General features: G+C 44.0%; 1 protein-coding gene across 1 annotated transcript; it reads left to right on the top strand.

The window, feature by feature from the left end:
• The first annotated feature begins 1,554 nt into the window (after positions 1–1,554).
• On the top strand, positions 1,555–17,049 carry LOC147430015 (uncharacterized). Its single transcript, XM_086495084.1, has 10 exons — positions 1,555–1,599; positions 1,700–1,831; positions 1,938–1,990; positions 6,614–6,736; positions 6,959–7,069; positions 7,225–7,326; positions 7,447–7,582; positions 14,572–14,660; positions 14,846–14,979; positions 16,976–17,049. The coding sequence occupies exons 1-10, from the start codon at positions 1,555–1,557 to the stop codon at positions 17,047–17,049; spliced, it is 999 nt and encodes a 332-aa protein (XP_086351210.1).
• The last annotated feature ends 84 nt before the right edge of the window (positions 17,050–17,133 follow it).

Below are 17,133 nucleotides of genomic sequence, written 5' to 3'. Positions count from 1 at the left end.
CTGTGCGTTTCCTCCTACCGTTGTGGCTCTTCCTCTCCCTTGCCACATTTCATCCTGACGACTTTCTATGGGTAGTCAGTCCATGACCATTTCTTGCATAGCTTGCCTCCTCCCCATGTCCCCTTCTTGCAGCTCCTTTTAGGAGTATCCTTTAGAAGAAAGTTATTCATGGCCTCTCAAATCAATTCCCTCATTTTGGAATCGGAATACATGTCACACAGGGAGGAATAATGAAACAGACTAGTAGAGCATTACCTTCCCTCCAATGCATTCGCGCAAAATATTTAAGAGAATCTCTCAATTATTTCGCTATTTTTTTTAATTGATTTTAATTGGTACCCCTACTTATTGGGAAGATCATCTCAAGATTCCTCCTCAACAATGTCTCAATCTATAGCTCCCTTGCTTTCAAAAAAATTGCTTGCCAGATTCGAGCCCGGGTGCAACAAAGATCCACCTTATGTGCATTGCCCTACACCACAAGAGAAACTGCATTGATCTAACGACTCTTCCGCACATCAAATTTTAAAAAATAGTCCTTTTAGCTCACCTGGTCCTGCACGTCATGTGTGCCTGTGTCTCCTCCTCCATCTCTTGCTTGCATGACGTCTGTCCCACCCCGCGCCTTTGTCTCCCATCTTCCATCTCCTGCTTGCGACCTCTGCTTCCCCCCTCCGCCTCCTGCTTGCACGACCTCGATCACACGGCTTCTCTCCACTCTGACAAAATAAGAGCGCATATACTCTCCTCATGCTTGTTTTTTTATTTAAATTGAGCTGGTACGCCGTGCATATATGTATCTCATAATGGCTCTAAAACATATACTCTCCTCATGCTTGTTTTTTTATTTAAATTTAGCTGGTACGCCCTGCATATATGTATCTCATAATGGCTCTAAAACATTAAAAACCATTAGTTTGTTTTGAGATTCCATTAGTGATGCCTTGACGACAACAAGGAGTTGTCAGCCATAAACTCTTGTTACTATCCTACTATGCATCCTCCTAAATAGCTCAAAGTGCCATTGGCTTTGTCTCCTTGCCTAGCGCCCGTCGCCATTGTGCTACTGTGAAAGCCTCATAGTGACTAGCAGCATCCCGCTGCCAAGCCTAGATAGCGATGTTTTCTTTGCTCGCATATATCGACACTGGAGGAAAAAATATCTCCGTGTATTTTCATCTCTACAACCGTCACAAGTGTGAAGAACCTCTCTCTCCTCATGCTCGATTCTTTGATTTAAATTGAACTGGTACGCCCTACATATATGTATCACATAATAATGGCTCTAAAATCGTAGGGACATACTCTTTCACATGCAACCTCTACTCGCTCAACTTTTATAAAACTAGTAAAACGGCGCCACCTTCGGCAGTGGCATGGCCCCTCTTTACCCCCTTGTCGACGCGTCGCACTCGCCACCAACTTACTCCTAAAAGCCTCCCAAATTGGATTTTGCTACTCTGTAGGGATTTACAGCTACCAGAAAGCTACACCTATAATTAATCTCCCCACACACACACACACACACACACACACACACACAGACTCAGGTATATGCACTGCCACCAGCAAGCTCTCAGCAAGCTTGCTTTGCGGCTTGTTAGTGCCATGGCTACCCTTCGTAAGCTCAACGTTCTACATTGCCTCCTAGCCGCCCACTTTGTCTTGGCACCTAAGATGGTGGCTCTCCTGTGTGTAGCCAAGGCCGCAAGCTTGTCCTACTTCTAGCACCTTGAGCTCCCCCACACGAGCATACCAGATGTCCTCCAGAAGCTGGTTCCCCCCTTTCCAGCTTGTCGCATGCACAATCACGTTACTTAGCTCAAAGCAGGTCCTTTACAGGCCTCCAAAGTGGGCTTCTCTCTCCATATATACCTCTCCGGCTCTTGATACCCACCTTTTAAAACTCTAGTAGTCTCACCTCTGCAATAAGCAAGATAGTGCTCTCTCTCTCTCTCTCTCTCTCTCTCTCTCTCTCTCTCTCTCTCTCTCTCTCTGACCTAGTAGACAGCAGTCCACTCTTTTGATCATAACTTCTTCATCCGAACTCCGATTTGGGTGATCTATAGCTTCAATCGAAGAGCACGAAGTCCTCTACGCATTGATGTAAAGACAGAAATTTTCAGAGTTATGGAAGGCGTTTCTGTAGCAGCATTTCCGAAGTGAACAGGTTCAACAAAATTGATTCTCATCTCCTATTTTACATACAATGTCTTCCGGCACTCGCAAGGGTTCTTCTTCTTCAACAAGATCCACAACCATTGTGGAAAGTGATCCAAAATCTCCTAAGTGTGGAGATAGCAACACAACCACCCAACCAACGACATCGGAAACCATGATCATGGCGTACTTGGTATCATTGCAAGAGACCGTAAACAAACAAGGCGAAGACTTACGAGCACTTGCAATGGAGAATGGCACACTAAGGGTACTTGTGGTTGAGAATGAAAATCTCAAGAGGACACTTGAGATGCAAACAACACGTTTGATGCAACTTGAAGAGGAAGTCAAGGAATGTAAACGCTCTCTTGTGGACTTGAATGCTTTGAAGGAGCGGATGAGCAAAGTAGAGCATGACCATGTATTGAAAGAGGAGAAATTTGACACTATGAGCCGGGATGTATCCGACATGAAAAATGTATGCACAAACAAGTCTTGGGCTGATGTATGTGGTAGCAATGTGGTTTCTAATTCCTCACTCATGCAAGCTATGGCTCAAACAAAGAATGTTGAGAATGTGGATGTGGAGGAGTTGAAGGAACGGGAGCGACGTTCCAAGAACATTGTTATTCGTGGAATTCCCGAAGAGAAGTTAAAGACACCTCCTTCTCTTGCCATTGTTATTGAAGATTTCTTCAAAACCCACTTTGGCATGTCCGGAGTTATGGTCTATGGAGCACATAGAGTGGGGAAGCAAGGAGCTCCTCGCTCGGGAGAACGGCCAATTGTATGCACCATGCCGGATGAGACCAAGCGAAAGATTATCCTTGATAATAGTTGGATCTATTTGAGGGATACAAAATGTTTTGTATGTGAAAATCGCACTATTAAGCAACAAAATATGCGTCGCAAGGCATATGAGGAAAAGAATAATAAAAACAAGGAGATCTCTCATGAAGAAAATGTGCCCAAGGAGGAGGCAAGTCTCTCAAGCAAATAGGGATGCGTGACCTATGAGACCGAGTTACAATTGAAAATATGCTTTTGGAATTGTAATGGATACCCATGGAATGCGGGGGTTGGCATTGATGAACTAACAAACAAAGCCGATGTTGTACTTCTTGTTGAAACTTGGGAGCATGATACACAAAGGATTGACGGCTTGGAGGATTACAATGTACATTCATTGATGTGGTCAAAGAATCTCAAGCAACAAAGAGGACAAGGAGGGTTAGCATGTATGGTTAAGAAAGGATTGGAAGATTTTGTATCAATTGTGAAAGATGACAAGTACAAACGTTATGTATGGCTGAAAATTATGACACCAAAAAGAGCACCCATTTTTGTAGCCGGTTGCTACATTCCTCATCATGATTCTCCCTTTTATGCTTGCATGGATAGAGATCAACCATTTTCTGATTTGGAAGAGGACATTGCTTATTTCAAAGGTGAAGGTGATGTTATTGTATTTGGGGATATGAATGCTCGCATGAAAACATTGCAACATGATACTCAACAATTTGATATGCCATACATTTCAAGGGAGTTGGAGGAAAATCACTTGTATGATCGTACTTCAATGGATGAGAAAGAGCCGGATCACTATGGAAAGTTACTTTTACACATGTGTAATAGCACGGGTATGCTCATTGCCAATGGTGTATCTTTGTGGAGTGGAACCAATGGATTTACATGTAGAAGACATAATGGGGATAGTGTGATTGACTATATGCTACTCTCTGAAGCCATCATGTATCGCATAAAGAGTTTTATGTTTGGTCAATGGACCCCGGAATCCGACCATCGCACCTTATGTATTGACCTTTCATGTGGAGAAGCAACTAAGCATGATAATCTCAGCCAAAGGAAAGAGAAGTTATCACTATGTATGGATTTCAAACGGGCACCAATGTACATTGAAATGGTTGAGCAAAAATTATGGATGACAAAGCTTCAATGTGATGCACCATTGGAAAATAAATGGGAAGCTTTCAAAAAGCTATTTGTTCTTGTGCGGAAGAATGCTTTGCCATAAAGCATCTCCATGGTATCAACAAAGATAGATCACGCAAAAGGTGGTTTGATAAAGAATGTCAAGATGCTCGAAAGTCCTTGATAAAGCTTGATGCAACTATGGACAAAGACAACTATCAAAGTCATTTGCATACATACAAGGCATTGATTCAAAAGAAGAGAAGAAGATGGGAAGTAAAGCAACAAGAATTTCAAGTCCAAGAAAAGGCACATGCATGTGGAAGATTTTGGAGAAACTTGAGAGGCAAGCGGATTGAGAATTTTGGTAACTTGAGTCTAGTGGATATGTACACACATTGTAGGCAATTATATGAGCAAGAAAATACTGAAAAAATACCATTTTATGGTTCACTCCCATGTATGCCCTCTTTTTTTACTATTGAGGATGTATGCGGTGGGCTTGAAAAGTTGGCCACTCGCAAAGCGAGAGATCTTCAAGGTATCAAGCCGGAGATGATCAAATGGACGGGAGATTTTACCCATGAGTGGATGTGTGATATGTTCAACCTTGCACTTCAACATGGTATGCCTTATGATTGGAGTACTAATTGGGTTAAGCCTTTGCATAAAGGAGGGGATGTAAAGAATGTAAGCAACTACCGGACTATAATGATTGGGTCTCTTATGGCAAAGTTGTTTGGGTGCATAATGGAAATGAAATTGAGTGATTGGGCTGAAGAGAATGACAAGCGTGCAAAGGGACAAGCGGGTTTTCGTCGATGCCATAGCACCATTGATCATCTTGTCACTCTTCGTGTTCTCATGGAGGAAAGTCGGTTGAAAGGCAAGCGATTGTATTGTTGTTTTGTGGACTTTAAGAAAGCCTTTGATATGATTCCACGTAACAATTTGTGGAGAAGGATGGAAGAACTCCAAGTGCCAAGTGAGTTTCTGCTTGCGGTTTCTCGAATCTATGAGAAGGTGATTTGTCAATTGCGCATGGGAAGAGAAATTTCAGAAATTTTTGTAAGCACTATTGGGGTTAAACAAGGATGTCCATTGTCACCAACTCTCTTTGGTCTATGCATCGATCAATTGGAACAAATGGTACTTGACTTTATGCAAGAAGAAGGCATTGAAGAGGTCACTATTTGCAATGCGGTAATCATGCTTTTGTTGTATGCGGATGATGTAGTGCTTCTAGCACACACTTTAGAAGATGCACAAAAGCTTATGGTTGTCCTTGAGAACTTTTGCTTGCATAGTGGGCTGATTGTAAATGAATCCAAAACAAAGGTTATGCTTGTGAAAACCAACCATAAGGAGAAGCCATGCATTGTGTACAACAACGAGACACTTGAAGTTGTTGAGAGCTTTAAGTACCTTGGCCTTGAGGTTCCATCCAATCACAAGTGGCATGAATGTGCTATGCGTCGTTTGGAAGCGGGAAAGAGAGCATATTATGCATTTGAGAACATGTGTAATGCGGGAAACATCAAGTGTTGGGTTCTCAAGAAGTATCTTTTTGATGCATTGGTGACACCGGTTCTTCTTTATGGAGTTGAAGTGTGGGGCGGGAGCATCTCAAAGTCTACTTGGAAAGAGTTTGAGAATGTCCAAAAGCGTTTTCTTACAAACTTTCTCCAAGTTAAGACACAAACACCATATATGCTCCTACTTCTTGAGTCGGGATCTCTTCCAATTGAGGTTATGGGCATGGAAAGGGTTGTGGAGTACATGATAAAGATGCGTCAAAGCCCCTCACATCGACTTCCTACAATTGCATGGGAAGCAAGCAAAAAAGTTCAAAAGACGCATAAAAGCAAGATCTTGAGCACGGGATGGATGCAAGACATAAAGAAGTGGTTTGGGAGATGGGATGCATTACGCTTGCTACATGATGCTTCAATTGACTCTCAAGTGAATGAAGCTTTTCTACAACGCCAATGTATTACGGCTTGGGAGAAATCCGGTGGGTCACGCTTCATACATTACACCACCTATATTGCCCCCAACTACAAAACCATGTTCTTCGCTGAGAGAGGAAACCGTACTCACACTTACATGCTTTGAGCCTATTCCCTTGTCCGCGATACGCACTATTGCAGCAATTCGGCTTAGCTCCCATTTCCTTCAATGCGAGATAGGGCGTTGGGGCAATGGAGAAGAGTCAAAAATCGATTGTGCACATTATGCTCACTGCAAGTTCGAGAGTCTGAGTACCACACACTACTAGAGTGCTCAGCTTTTGATCACATTCGAACTTGCTTCTCTCACATTTTCAGCCATAACTTAGACCTACACACTTTCCTCTCCCAACCAAAGTGTGGGCTCTCCATTGCGACTCTCATCACTACAATTTTGGAGCATCGAGAGTCACTCATCAGCCATACACATACTACATCACATGTAACTTTGGTCCCATAGGTCATATTTGACCTCCGAGGACGATAATAAATTCTATCTATCTATCTATCTATCTATCTCTCTCTCTCTCTCTCTCTCTCTCTCTCTCTCTCTCTCTCTCTCTCTCTCTCTCTCTCTCTCTCTCTCTCTCTCTCTCTCTCTCTCTCTCTCTCTCTCTCTCTCTCTCTCTCTCTTTGTGTCTCGAGCTACGTTTGCGCTAACGCTTGCGAGCGGCCAGCAGAGAGCGAAGGCGAGGCGGGAGAGAATGCTAGTAGGGCATAGCGAGCGAGCACGACAGGGTCTCTCTCTCTCTCTCTCCATCTCTCTCTCTCTCTCTTTAGGTCAATATGGCATTAAGAAGAGGTTGACAGAACATTTCATTTCAATTCAATTCTTTCTCTCTCTACCCTCCTACAAGAGTTCTCTCTCTCTCTCTCTCTCTCTCTCTCTCTCTCTCTCTCTCTCTCTCTCCTCTCTCTCTCTCTCTCTCTCTCTCTCTCTCTCTCTCTCTCTCTCTCTCTCTCTCCCCGTGGCGAGGTAACGAGGACGAAGGCGAGGTGAGCAGGTCATCGGGTTTAGTGGTACTCTCTCTATAGCTGCGTTTGCGCTAACGATTGCGAGTGGACAACATGTACCAAAGGCGAGGCGGGAGAGAATACTGGTAGGACATAGCGAGCGAGCAAGGTTGGGGCTCTCTCTCTCTCTCTCTCTCTCTCTCTCTCTCTCTCTTTCCAAGTCAATATGGCATCTTTCTCTCTCTCTCTCTCTCTCTCTCTCTCTTTCCAGATCAATGTGGCATTTAGAAGAGGTTAATATAACTCTCAAACAGGTGACTGTACTACCCCATCTAGCCATGATCTTGAACTCATTCAGAGTCATCCCTAACTTAAATGCAGGCTGTTTCACTTCAATTCAATTCTCTCTCTCTCTCTCTCTCTCTCTCTCTCTCTCTCTCTCTCTCTCTCTCTCTCTCTCTCTCTCTCTCTCTCTCTCTCTCTCTCTCTCTCTCTCTCTCTCTCTCTCTCTCTCTCTCTCTCTCCAGGTCGTTCGAGGCAGGCTGCACTTTCATCCGTGATTTTGTGAACTTGGTTGTTGTGCGACATAAAGGAAAAAGGCCATCTCCACCACCGGCAATCCCCCCCCCTCCCCCAAGACCTCCTTGCTAGTGCTCGAAAAAAACTTTTTTCCAAAAACTTAGCAAACCTACACATGTGAAACAACAGAGGTAAATTGACAAAATTTGAAGGCTTTCTTACCTTCAAATAAAAAATGTAGAGATAAATTTCAAAATTTGTAGGTGGGACTACACTAAACCTATGTTTTTTTTGAGCACTACTCCTCGCTCTCTCTCTCTCTCTCTCTCTCTCTCTCTCTCTCTCTCTCTCTCTCTCTCTCTCTCTCTAGGTCGTCGAGGTAGGTTGCACTTGCATCCACGATTATCGAAGACGAAGGCGAGGCGAGCAGGTCATCGGATTCAATGGCTGGCTGGCTCTATTGGGGTATAAAGCCCAATGTGGTCGCCCAGGTAAGTGGGCGGGCCGCCAGGTATGTACACATATTCTTTTGTAAAAACCTAATAAGAACTCACTATGCTCTACACATTACAGTAGAGCGAGTTCACCATATCGTCGTGCTCTTCTTCTCGCACTCTCTCTCGCGTCGCACTTCCGCTCGTACTCCTTCAACTGGTATCATAGCTCATATCGAGGCTCGGGGCAGCACTGCAGGAGGCTAGAGTCACCAGCTCAGATTGGAGTGAAATTCGACAGGCGAAGACACGGCCCCAAATCTCGTGGGAAAGTCCGATGGGCTTGGTGTTGTCAGAATTTCATTTTGAGGTCATCTCGGCCACCGTTCGGCTTCGACAAAGGTCTGCACATGCCATTTTCGACTACGTGGTCTTGACGGGTGCAGATCCGACTCTACAAATTTGGGGTTTTTCGGCCTACGACTGCAGGTGCTGAGGATATCGACACTCCCAGAGTGTTGATTTGTGGTTGTCTACACATCGAAGGACGGCTCACAGTTCTTGGAGGCGTGTCACATACGACACGGGCGCATCTACACACAGACTGTAGGCGACATCCACTAGTTCATCAAGTAGCTTGTGTTTGCTGCTTGATATTCCAAATTTCATCCTGACATTGCAGGTACTTCCACATGGGATGTATTGTCAGAGATGATGTATGTTTGTTGAGGGTTTGCTGGCTGTGAGTCACGCAGCAAACAACCGCTGCAGCGGTTACAACATACAGTGGGAAATTTGTGGATGTATGACTTTGTGGGAAGTCTATGTACTGTCAGATTTACTACAGCCTTTGTTGAGGGTCAAGTGAGGTTTTATTGAGCTGGGGGATTCTCGAATGTTGAGATCCTTTCGGTGATACAGGTCTTGGAGCGATCCCTCGAGCACCCTTAGATAGGCAGCTAGGATGTATTGAGTGTGAGTTAGACAGTTGGGATTACATCTTTGCTTTACTGCCGTTGAGGCATTGTCTCAGTCTATGCTTACAGGACAGTGACAGGACAGTGAGAGACAGTATAGGTGCAGGACAGGTTTACCTGCAGCTTACAGTGTCAGAGAGACAGTTTTTTTTTGAGCTGTTTTTTGGTCTGTTTTTTTAGTACACCAGAGCCATTTTACAAAGGAGACTCTGCCAAAATTTATGCAGAATCTGAAGCTTTCTTGGTTCATTTGACAGGTTGATATTGGTTCAGAGGTCAGTTTACAGGGAAAACGCTGCCGAATTTTTCCCAGGAAAGTAAACCACTGTGAAGCGTAGCTATGGCTGGATCACAGGACACTGCTCTTTACAATATCAAGAAGCTGGATGGAACCAATTTCCCATTGTGGAAGAAGCAGATTTGGCACGTGTTGGTACAAAAGAAGCATATAAAACCTATAAAGCTCAAGGGGATAAAACCAGAAGATATGGACAAAGATGAATGGAGCGAAATGGATGAATTGGCACTTTCTACCATTATGTTGACTTTGGCAGAAATCGTTTACTTCAATGTAGCAGACGAGATGTCGGCTTATCAAGCATGGTTAAAGCTGAGTGATCTTTATGAGAAGCAGAGTGCAGCTTCACAGGTATACTGGCTTAAGAAGCTTGTTGACTTGAAGATGAAAGAAGGGACACCTATGTCCAATCATTTGAATGAATTCAACACAATCTATAGTCAGTTGTCAGCTCAAGGTGTCAAGTTTGATGAACCTGTTAGAGCTATGTTCCTGTTGATCACATTGCCGGAAAGTTGGGACACTTTTCGCACAGCTTTGAGTAATTCTGCACCTCCAGATGGTTTGAACATAGCAGGTGTAGAAGGAAGTCTGCTTACTGAAGAAACCAATAGAAAGACAATGGACAAAGGCAAAGGAACAGCCTTAGTTGTCAGGGGAAGGACCAAAGAAAAGTACAAAGGTGGAAAGAGGAATCAGTCTCGTAGCAAGTCCCACAGTGCTAAAGGCAAGAGTGACATAGAATGCTACCATTGTGGCAAGAAGGGTCACATGAAAAGAGACTGCAGAGAATGGAAAGCAGAAAAAGGCAAAGAGAAAGCTGAAGACCATGGTGAGAAGAACAAGTCCTCAATGAAGATTCAAGAAATAAATGTGACAAACACTGTTGCAGAGGATGACAATCTAGTGTCAGGAGACATCTACTTCTTGAAGAATACAATGGACTCAGCTCTTCTTACAGCATCTGATGGAAATGCACTGAGTGACTGGGTTATAGACTCAGGGGCATCACTTCATGTGTCTTCAAACAAGGAGTGGTTTACCTCTTATGTGACCACTAAAGATCATGTTCGGCTAGGCAATGGGCAGACATGTGAGATATTAGGTGTTGGAGATGTTCAATTGAAGTTTCAGAATGGCTCTTCTTTCACACTGAAGAATGTGAGACATGTTCCCGCAATTACAAAGAGCTTAATCAGCACAGGTTTACTTGATGATGTTGGCTACGTCACCACTTTTGGACAGAACATGTGGAAGATATCCAAGGGTTCTATGACAGTAGCACATGGAGTAAAGTCTGGAGGACTTTACATGATTTATGTATCAAATGTCTCTAAAAATGTAATCAATGTAACCGAGCAGCCGAACGTTTCTTTGTGGCATAGCCGGCTAGGACATATGTCCAAGAAGGGAATGGAAATCTTGTCTCGTTCTGGTTATTTTCCTGGCTTTTCATTTAATGATTTTGAATTCTGTGAACATTGTCTGTATGGTAAGCAAACACAGCAGCCACATAAGCATAGAAGCAGTAGAAGAGATACACAGTTGGCACTTGTTCATAGTGATTTGTGTGGACCTATGCCTAACCTATCTCTAGGAGGAGCTTCTTACTTTATGACATTTATAGATGATTACTCGAGGAAAGTATGGGTTTACTTTCTCAAGCACAAGGATGAAGCGTTTAGTGTTTTCAAAACGTTTGTGACACTTGTGGAGAATCAGAGTGGCAAGAAGCTTAAATGCTTACGCACTGACAATGGTGGAGAGTATGTTTCAAAGGCCTTTCAGGACTTTTGTGAGTCAAAAGGTATAAAACGTGAACTTATTGCTCCTTACAATCCTCCTCAAAATGGTGTTGCTGAGAGGATGAATAGGACCATACAAGAGAAGGTTAGAAGTATGTTGTCTAATGCACAGCTGCCAAATGGGTTTTGGGCTGAAGCTGTATCAACAGCTGTTCATCTTGTAAATAGATCTCCTAGCAAGGTTTTGCAAAAGGATTCAGTGCCAGAGATGGTATGGTCAGGCAAAATGCCCTCATACAAGCATCTCAGAGTCTTTGGCTATGAGGCATATACTCACGTTCCAAAGGAATTTAGGAACAAACTTGAGCCAAAGAGTAGAAAGTGCATCTTTCTAGGCTATGATAATTCTGGTGAGATGGGGTACAGACTTTGGGATCCCGAATCCAGAAAGGTTGTCCGTAGCAATGATGTTCACTTTAATGAATCCAAATATCATTCTAAACCAGAGAGGGTTGAGGAGATTAGAAGAGTTGTCTTCCAAGAAGATGGACCTGCACGTGCAAGACAAAATGTCAGGGCTCAAGAGGAGCAAGGACAGGATAGAGTGGAACCACAGGTTGTGGCTGAGCCTGAGCCACCTATTGTGCGTAGATTTGGACGTGTCACGCGACCTCCTGATAGGTTTGTTCCATCTATGAATTATGTCATGTTGACTGATTGCAATGAGCCTTCATGTTACAAGGAAGCAGTGCAAATGAAGGACTCCGGGAATTGGCAATTGGTCATGCAGTCAGAGATGACAGCTCTGCATAAAAACCAGACATGGAAGCTAGTTAAATTACCACTGGGCAAAAAGGCTCTACCCTGTAAATGGGTTTACAGGTATAAGATCACCGCTCATGATAGTCAGCCAAAGTACAAAGCAAGGCTTGTTGCCAAGGGCTTTAAGCAAGAACAAGGCATTGACTTTGATGAAGTCTTCTCTCCGGTGGTCAAGATGACTACATTGAGATGCTTTCTTGCATTGGTTGCCATATTAGATTTGGTGTTGCACCAAATGGATGTCAAGACAGCGTTCTTGCATGGTGATTTAGATGTGGAAATTTACATGCAGCAGCCAGAAGGGTTTGTTGAGAAAGGCAAGGAAGATTGGGTATGCCAGTTGTTAAAGAGTCTTTATGGCTTAAAACAATCACCGAGGGCATGGTACCATAAATTCCACAAGTTTATGCTTTCTCAAGGCTACAAACGTAGTGAGTTCGATCACTGTCTATATACAAAGAAGGCTAAGGATGGCAGTTGGCTGATCCTTATTTTGTATGTGGATGACATGTTGATTGCTGGCAAGCACTTGGAAGAAATTTCAGCTTTGAAGTCAAAGATGGCAAAATCGTTTGACATGAAAGACATGGGTGAGGCAAGTCATATACTTGGTATGCGCATTGAGAGAGACAGATCAAAGAAGTTGATTTGGTTATCTCAAACAGAGTATATTGACAAGGTTTTGCAACGTTTCAATATGGAGAAGGGAAAGGCACTGAGTGTTCCATTGCCACCATATGTGAAACTTAGCAAACAAGATTGTCCTGTGTCTGAGGAAGAACAGGCTGAAATGGATAAGATTCCATATGCGTCTGCAGTGGGTAGTTTGATGTATGCAATGATTGCTACTCGCCCAGACATTGCATTTGCAGTGGGAGTAGTAAGTCGATACATGTCAAACCCAGGCAAGAAACATTGGGAGGCAGTGAAAGGAATATTGAGATACCTGAAAGCTACAAAGAGTATGCGTATATGCTATGGGAGTCAGGAGCTAAGTGTAAAGGGTTTTACAGACTCAGATTATGCAGGTGACTTAGACAACCGAAGGTCTACGTCAGGGTATGTCTTTACATTGGCTGGTGGAGCAGTATCATGGCGTTCTAGATTACAAGATTGTGTTACTCAGTCTACTACAGAGGCTGAATATGTTGCAGCATCAGAGGCATGCAAAGAATCAATTTGGCTTAATCGACTAGTAACAGATTTGGGAATCAAAGAAGAGATGCCTGTGTTATATTGTGATAGTCAAAGTGCTATACAATTGGCTCGCAATCCAGTTTATCACTCAAAGACAAAGCATGTGGATGTGAAGTATCATTTCATCAGGGAAATGCTCGAGGATAAGCAACTTCAGCTTGTCAAAGTTCACACCACAGAAAATCCTGCTGATCTACTTACAAAAGGACTTCCCTCAGAGAGCTTTGCGCATTTTCGCAAGCAGTTAGGTGTAGGGTAGTACATCACTTCTCTACATCTCTTGTATATTAGCTTGTATAGTAGCTTCTCTCACACTTAAAGTACCACATTGGACTTTAAGTGGGAGGTTGTTGGGGTATAAAGCCCAATGTGGTCGCCCAGGTAAGTGGGCGGGCCGCCAGGTATGTACACCGCCAGGTATGTACACATATTCTTTTGTAAAAACCTAATAAGAACTCACTATGCTCTACACATTACAGTAGAGCGAGTTCACCATATCGTCGTGCTCTTCTTCTCGCACTCTCTCTCGCGTCGCACTTCCGCTCGTACTCCTTCAGGCTCTCTCTCTTTCTCTCTCTCGCTCTCTCTCTTTTTCTCCAGGTCGTTCGATCAGGTAGGCTGCACTTGCATCCGCGATTTTGTGCACTTGGTTGTTGTGCGACCTAAAGGCAGAAGGCCATCTCCAGCAACGGCAAACCCCCCCCCCCCCGGACCTCCTCGCCAGTGATCGAAAAAAACTTTTTTCCAAAAACTTGGCAAACCTACACATGTGAAACAACAGAGCTAAATTGACAAAATTTGAAGGTTTTCATACCTTCAAATAAAAAATTTAGAGGGAAATTTCAAAATTTGTAGGTGGGACTACACTAAACCTAGGTTTTTTTCGAGCACTGCGAGTCCTCGCTCTCTCTTTCTCCAGGTCGTTCAAGGCAGGCTGCACCTGCATCCGCAATTTTGTGCACTTCGTTGTTGTGCGACATAAAGGCAGAAGGCCATCTCCAGTAACAGCAACCCCCCCCCCGGACCTCCTCGCCAATGCTCGAAAAAAACTTTTTCCCAAAAACTTGGCAGACCTACACACGTGAAACAACAGATGTAAATTGACAAAATTTGAAGGTTTTCTTACCTTCAAATAAAAAATTTAGAGTTCAAAATTCGTAGGTGGGAATACACTAAACCTAGGTTTTTTCCGAGCACTGCGAGTCCTCTCTCTCTCTCTAGGTCGTTCGAGGCAGGCTGCACTTGCATCCGCGATTTTGTGCACTAGCCGCCGTGCACCTTGGTTGTTGTGCAACATAAAGGCAAAAGGCCATCTCTAGCAATGGCAAACCCCCCCCCCCGGACCTCCTCGCCAGTGCTCAAAACTTTTTCCAAAAACATGGCAAGCCTACACATGTGAAACAACATAGGTAAATTGACAAAATTTGAAGGTTTTCTTACCTTCAAATAAAAAATTTAGAGATAATTTTCAAAATTTGTAGGTGGGACTACACTAAACATAGGTTTTTTTCGAGCACTGCCGAGTCTCTCTCTCTCTCTCTCTCTCTCTCTCTCTCTCTCTCTCTCTCTCTCTCTCTCTCTCTCGCTCTCTCTCTCTCGCTTTCTTTCTTGTTGTGTAGAGAACACCGTTGAGATCCGACCTCTGAGTCATCTCTCTCTCTCTCTCTCTCTCTCTCTCTCTCTATGCGATCAGAGAGCACTGCCCAGAAGCTCAGCTATCAACAGCCGACCGCCTCTCTCTCTCACTCTCTCTCTTTCTCTCTCTCTTTCCGAGCGCGCAGGTGCAGGCTACACTGAGTCTGCTTGCTCTCTCTCTCTCTCTCTCTCTCTCTCTCTCTCTCTCTCTCTCTCTCTCTCTCTCTCTCTCTCTCTCTCTCCCCCCCGTGCTCAGCCCGCCTCTGAGTCCGCCGGATGAACGTCGTGCTGCCATATGTCGGGGGGGGGGGGGGGGGGGGGCGAAATTCCCTCCCCCATTATCCTTAGTATTAGTATAGATTCCTAAAATACCCTTTTATCTATTTTGGTCGGATTGTTCAAGATTTTCTAATCTTTATTCCTTTTTTACAACTGAGATCCGTTTTTGAGTGCTTAGCATGTAGTTGTTCACAAATTCCCTCGGAAAAACAGGCGGTTATGTCTAAAAATAATGGAGGGATTAATATACAAAGCCTACATAACCAACTCAGATTCTAGTTTTGATATCTTGTGTTGATAGGCAATCACTCTTCTTATGAAGAGCTACAAATTTTTTTAGCTTTAGAGAAATTTAATCTCACGATCTTGGGAATTTTGGCAAATTTGAGGGGCAGTTTGGGAATTTATACAAAATAATTGGGGTATTTTGGAAATTTTTGAAATTCGAGGGATATGTTGAGAATAGAGAGCCGCCAGTGCTACAATAGAGGGGTGCTCTCTATTGTAGCGCTGGCGGCTCTCTCTCTCCCTGAGCTCTCTCTCTCTCTCTCTCTCTCTCTCTCTCCGTGGAGGATGGCCGTTTGGACTTTGAGGACTCTCTCTCTCTCTCTCTTTGGCGAACGGCCATCTGGGAACTCTCTCTCTCTCTCTCTCTCTCTCTCTCTCTCTCTATTTTGCTCAGCCCACACCAGTCAGATCACTGCTCAATGTAGCGCTGGCGACTGAGATCTCTCTCTCTCGACTGTCTGAGGAGTCTCTCTCTCTCTCTCTCTCTCTCTCTCTCTCTCTCTCTCTCTCTCTCTCTCTCTCTCTCTGGTGGACGTTGTCTCCTGTGCTAGTTTTGCTCAGCCCACACCAGCCGAATCATTTTCCTGCTGACACATGGCCAGGGGGAGCCGGAATTCCCTCCCCCTTTATCCTTAATATAGATATAGATATAGATATAGAATATAGATATAGATACAATAACTAAGAATATCCCCCCCGTGCGTGAAACAAATTTCTCCATCTTTCATATCCACCCCGACTGTCACAACTGGAGTCGCAGCCCCAATTTCTCTGGTCTCAAGTCTCCCATGCCTCGACTCTCCTCACTCTCCTCCCTCTCTAGCAAGCTTTTCCTGACGCAGCAGGCCATGATTCCCTTCTCATGCAAGCTTTCCCTCACGCAGGCCTCTAACTGGACGCGTCTCATGAAAGCAACAAAACTTAGCTGCAAATTTGCATCCTTTGGGTGTCTTGCCACTTTTGCTTGACAAATGAAACAAAAATCCTTCACTTTCTCACACGAGTCAAGACGCCACTTTTGCTTCAAAAGCTGGCAATCGCTTGGGATGATAATTTTCTCTCCCAGTATACTCTGGTTTCATGATACTGTAACGTACTGTTACAGGAGAGAGAGACCAGACCAAAACTAGACCTCCTATTCATTAATCCGTCATCTCTCTTATAGCAAGAGAGGTTGGTTACATATGCCAAGAACCTACTAGTGTCCTCCCACACTAGGTGGTCGGACACACCTACAAGACCCACACACCACACCTCCCCCCTTGGGGAGAAAAAGATGGACATCTTTTTACAAGATTCAACTGAGAAGGGACTTGACATGACTGAAGGTACTGCATTTACTCCAACGCCTCATCCGGGGGGAGTGAGCTTACAACTTGTTAGGGTTAGGTTCTGAGAGGACTTGACTCGACTCGATTGGACTTGATAAGAAAACATCTCGACATAGGCAATGCACTAGGTCGCTATCCCAATGCAAATGGCTACATGAGGAACGGCTCAACTGCGTCATAACGACCAAGACACGACTCGATTCACAACTTCATTCCCTATCAGAGTTTGGTGTGGATGCGATGGCTTATTGAAAAAGAACTACATGCCAGACTAAAACGCAGAACAACTAATAGAAATGTGAAGTGGCCTTGTCGACCTATATGCGGAAACTGAAACAACCCATTTAGATGTGGCTTTGAAAACCTCTGTTGGGCTTTTGAATTGTTGAAAAAAGACACTCGCAAAAATCCAGATGCATTAAAAAACTCGCCAAACTGCTTTGTTGTGTTTGACTCGTATGTCGTGTAGGACTTCCGAAAGTGTCTACATCCATGAATACTTCTGAAGATCAGCACCATTCCCAGCATTTGGCTTCAGCCCTTTTCCATCATC

Source organism: Adiantum capillus-veneris, chromosome 22 (genome assembly GCF_014529385.1).
Source record: "Adiantum capillus-veneris isolate H3 chromosome 22, ASM1452938v2, whole genome shotgun sequence".
NCBI lineage: Eukaryota > Viridiplantae > Streptophyta > Polypodiopsida > Polypodiales > Pteridaceae > Adiantum > Adiantum capillus-veneris.
This window is presented reverse-complemented; position numbering and strand designations above follow the sequence as displayed.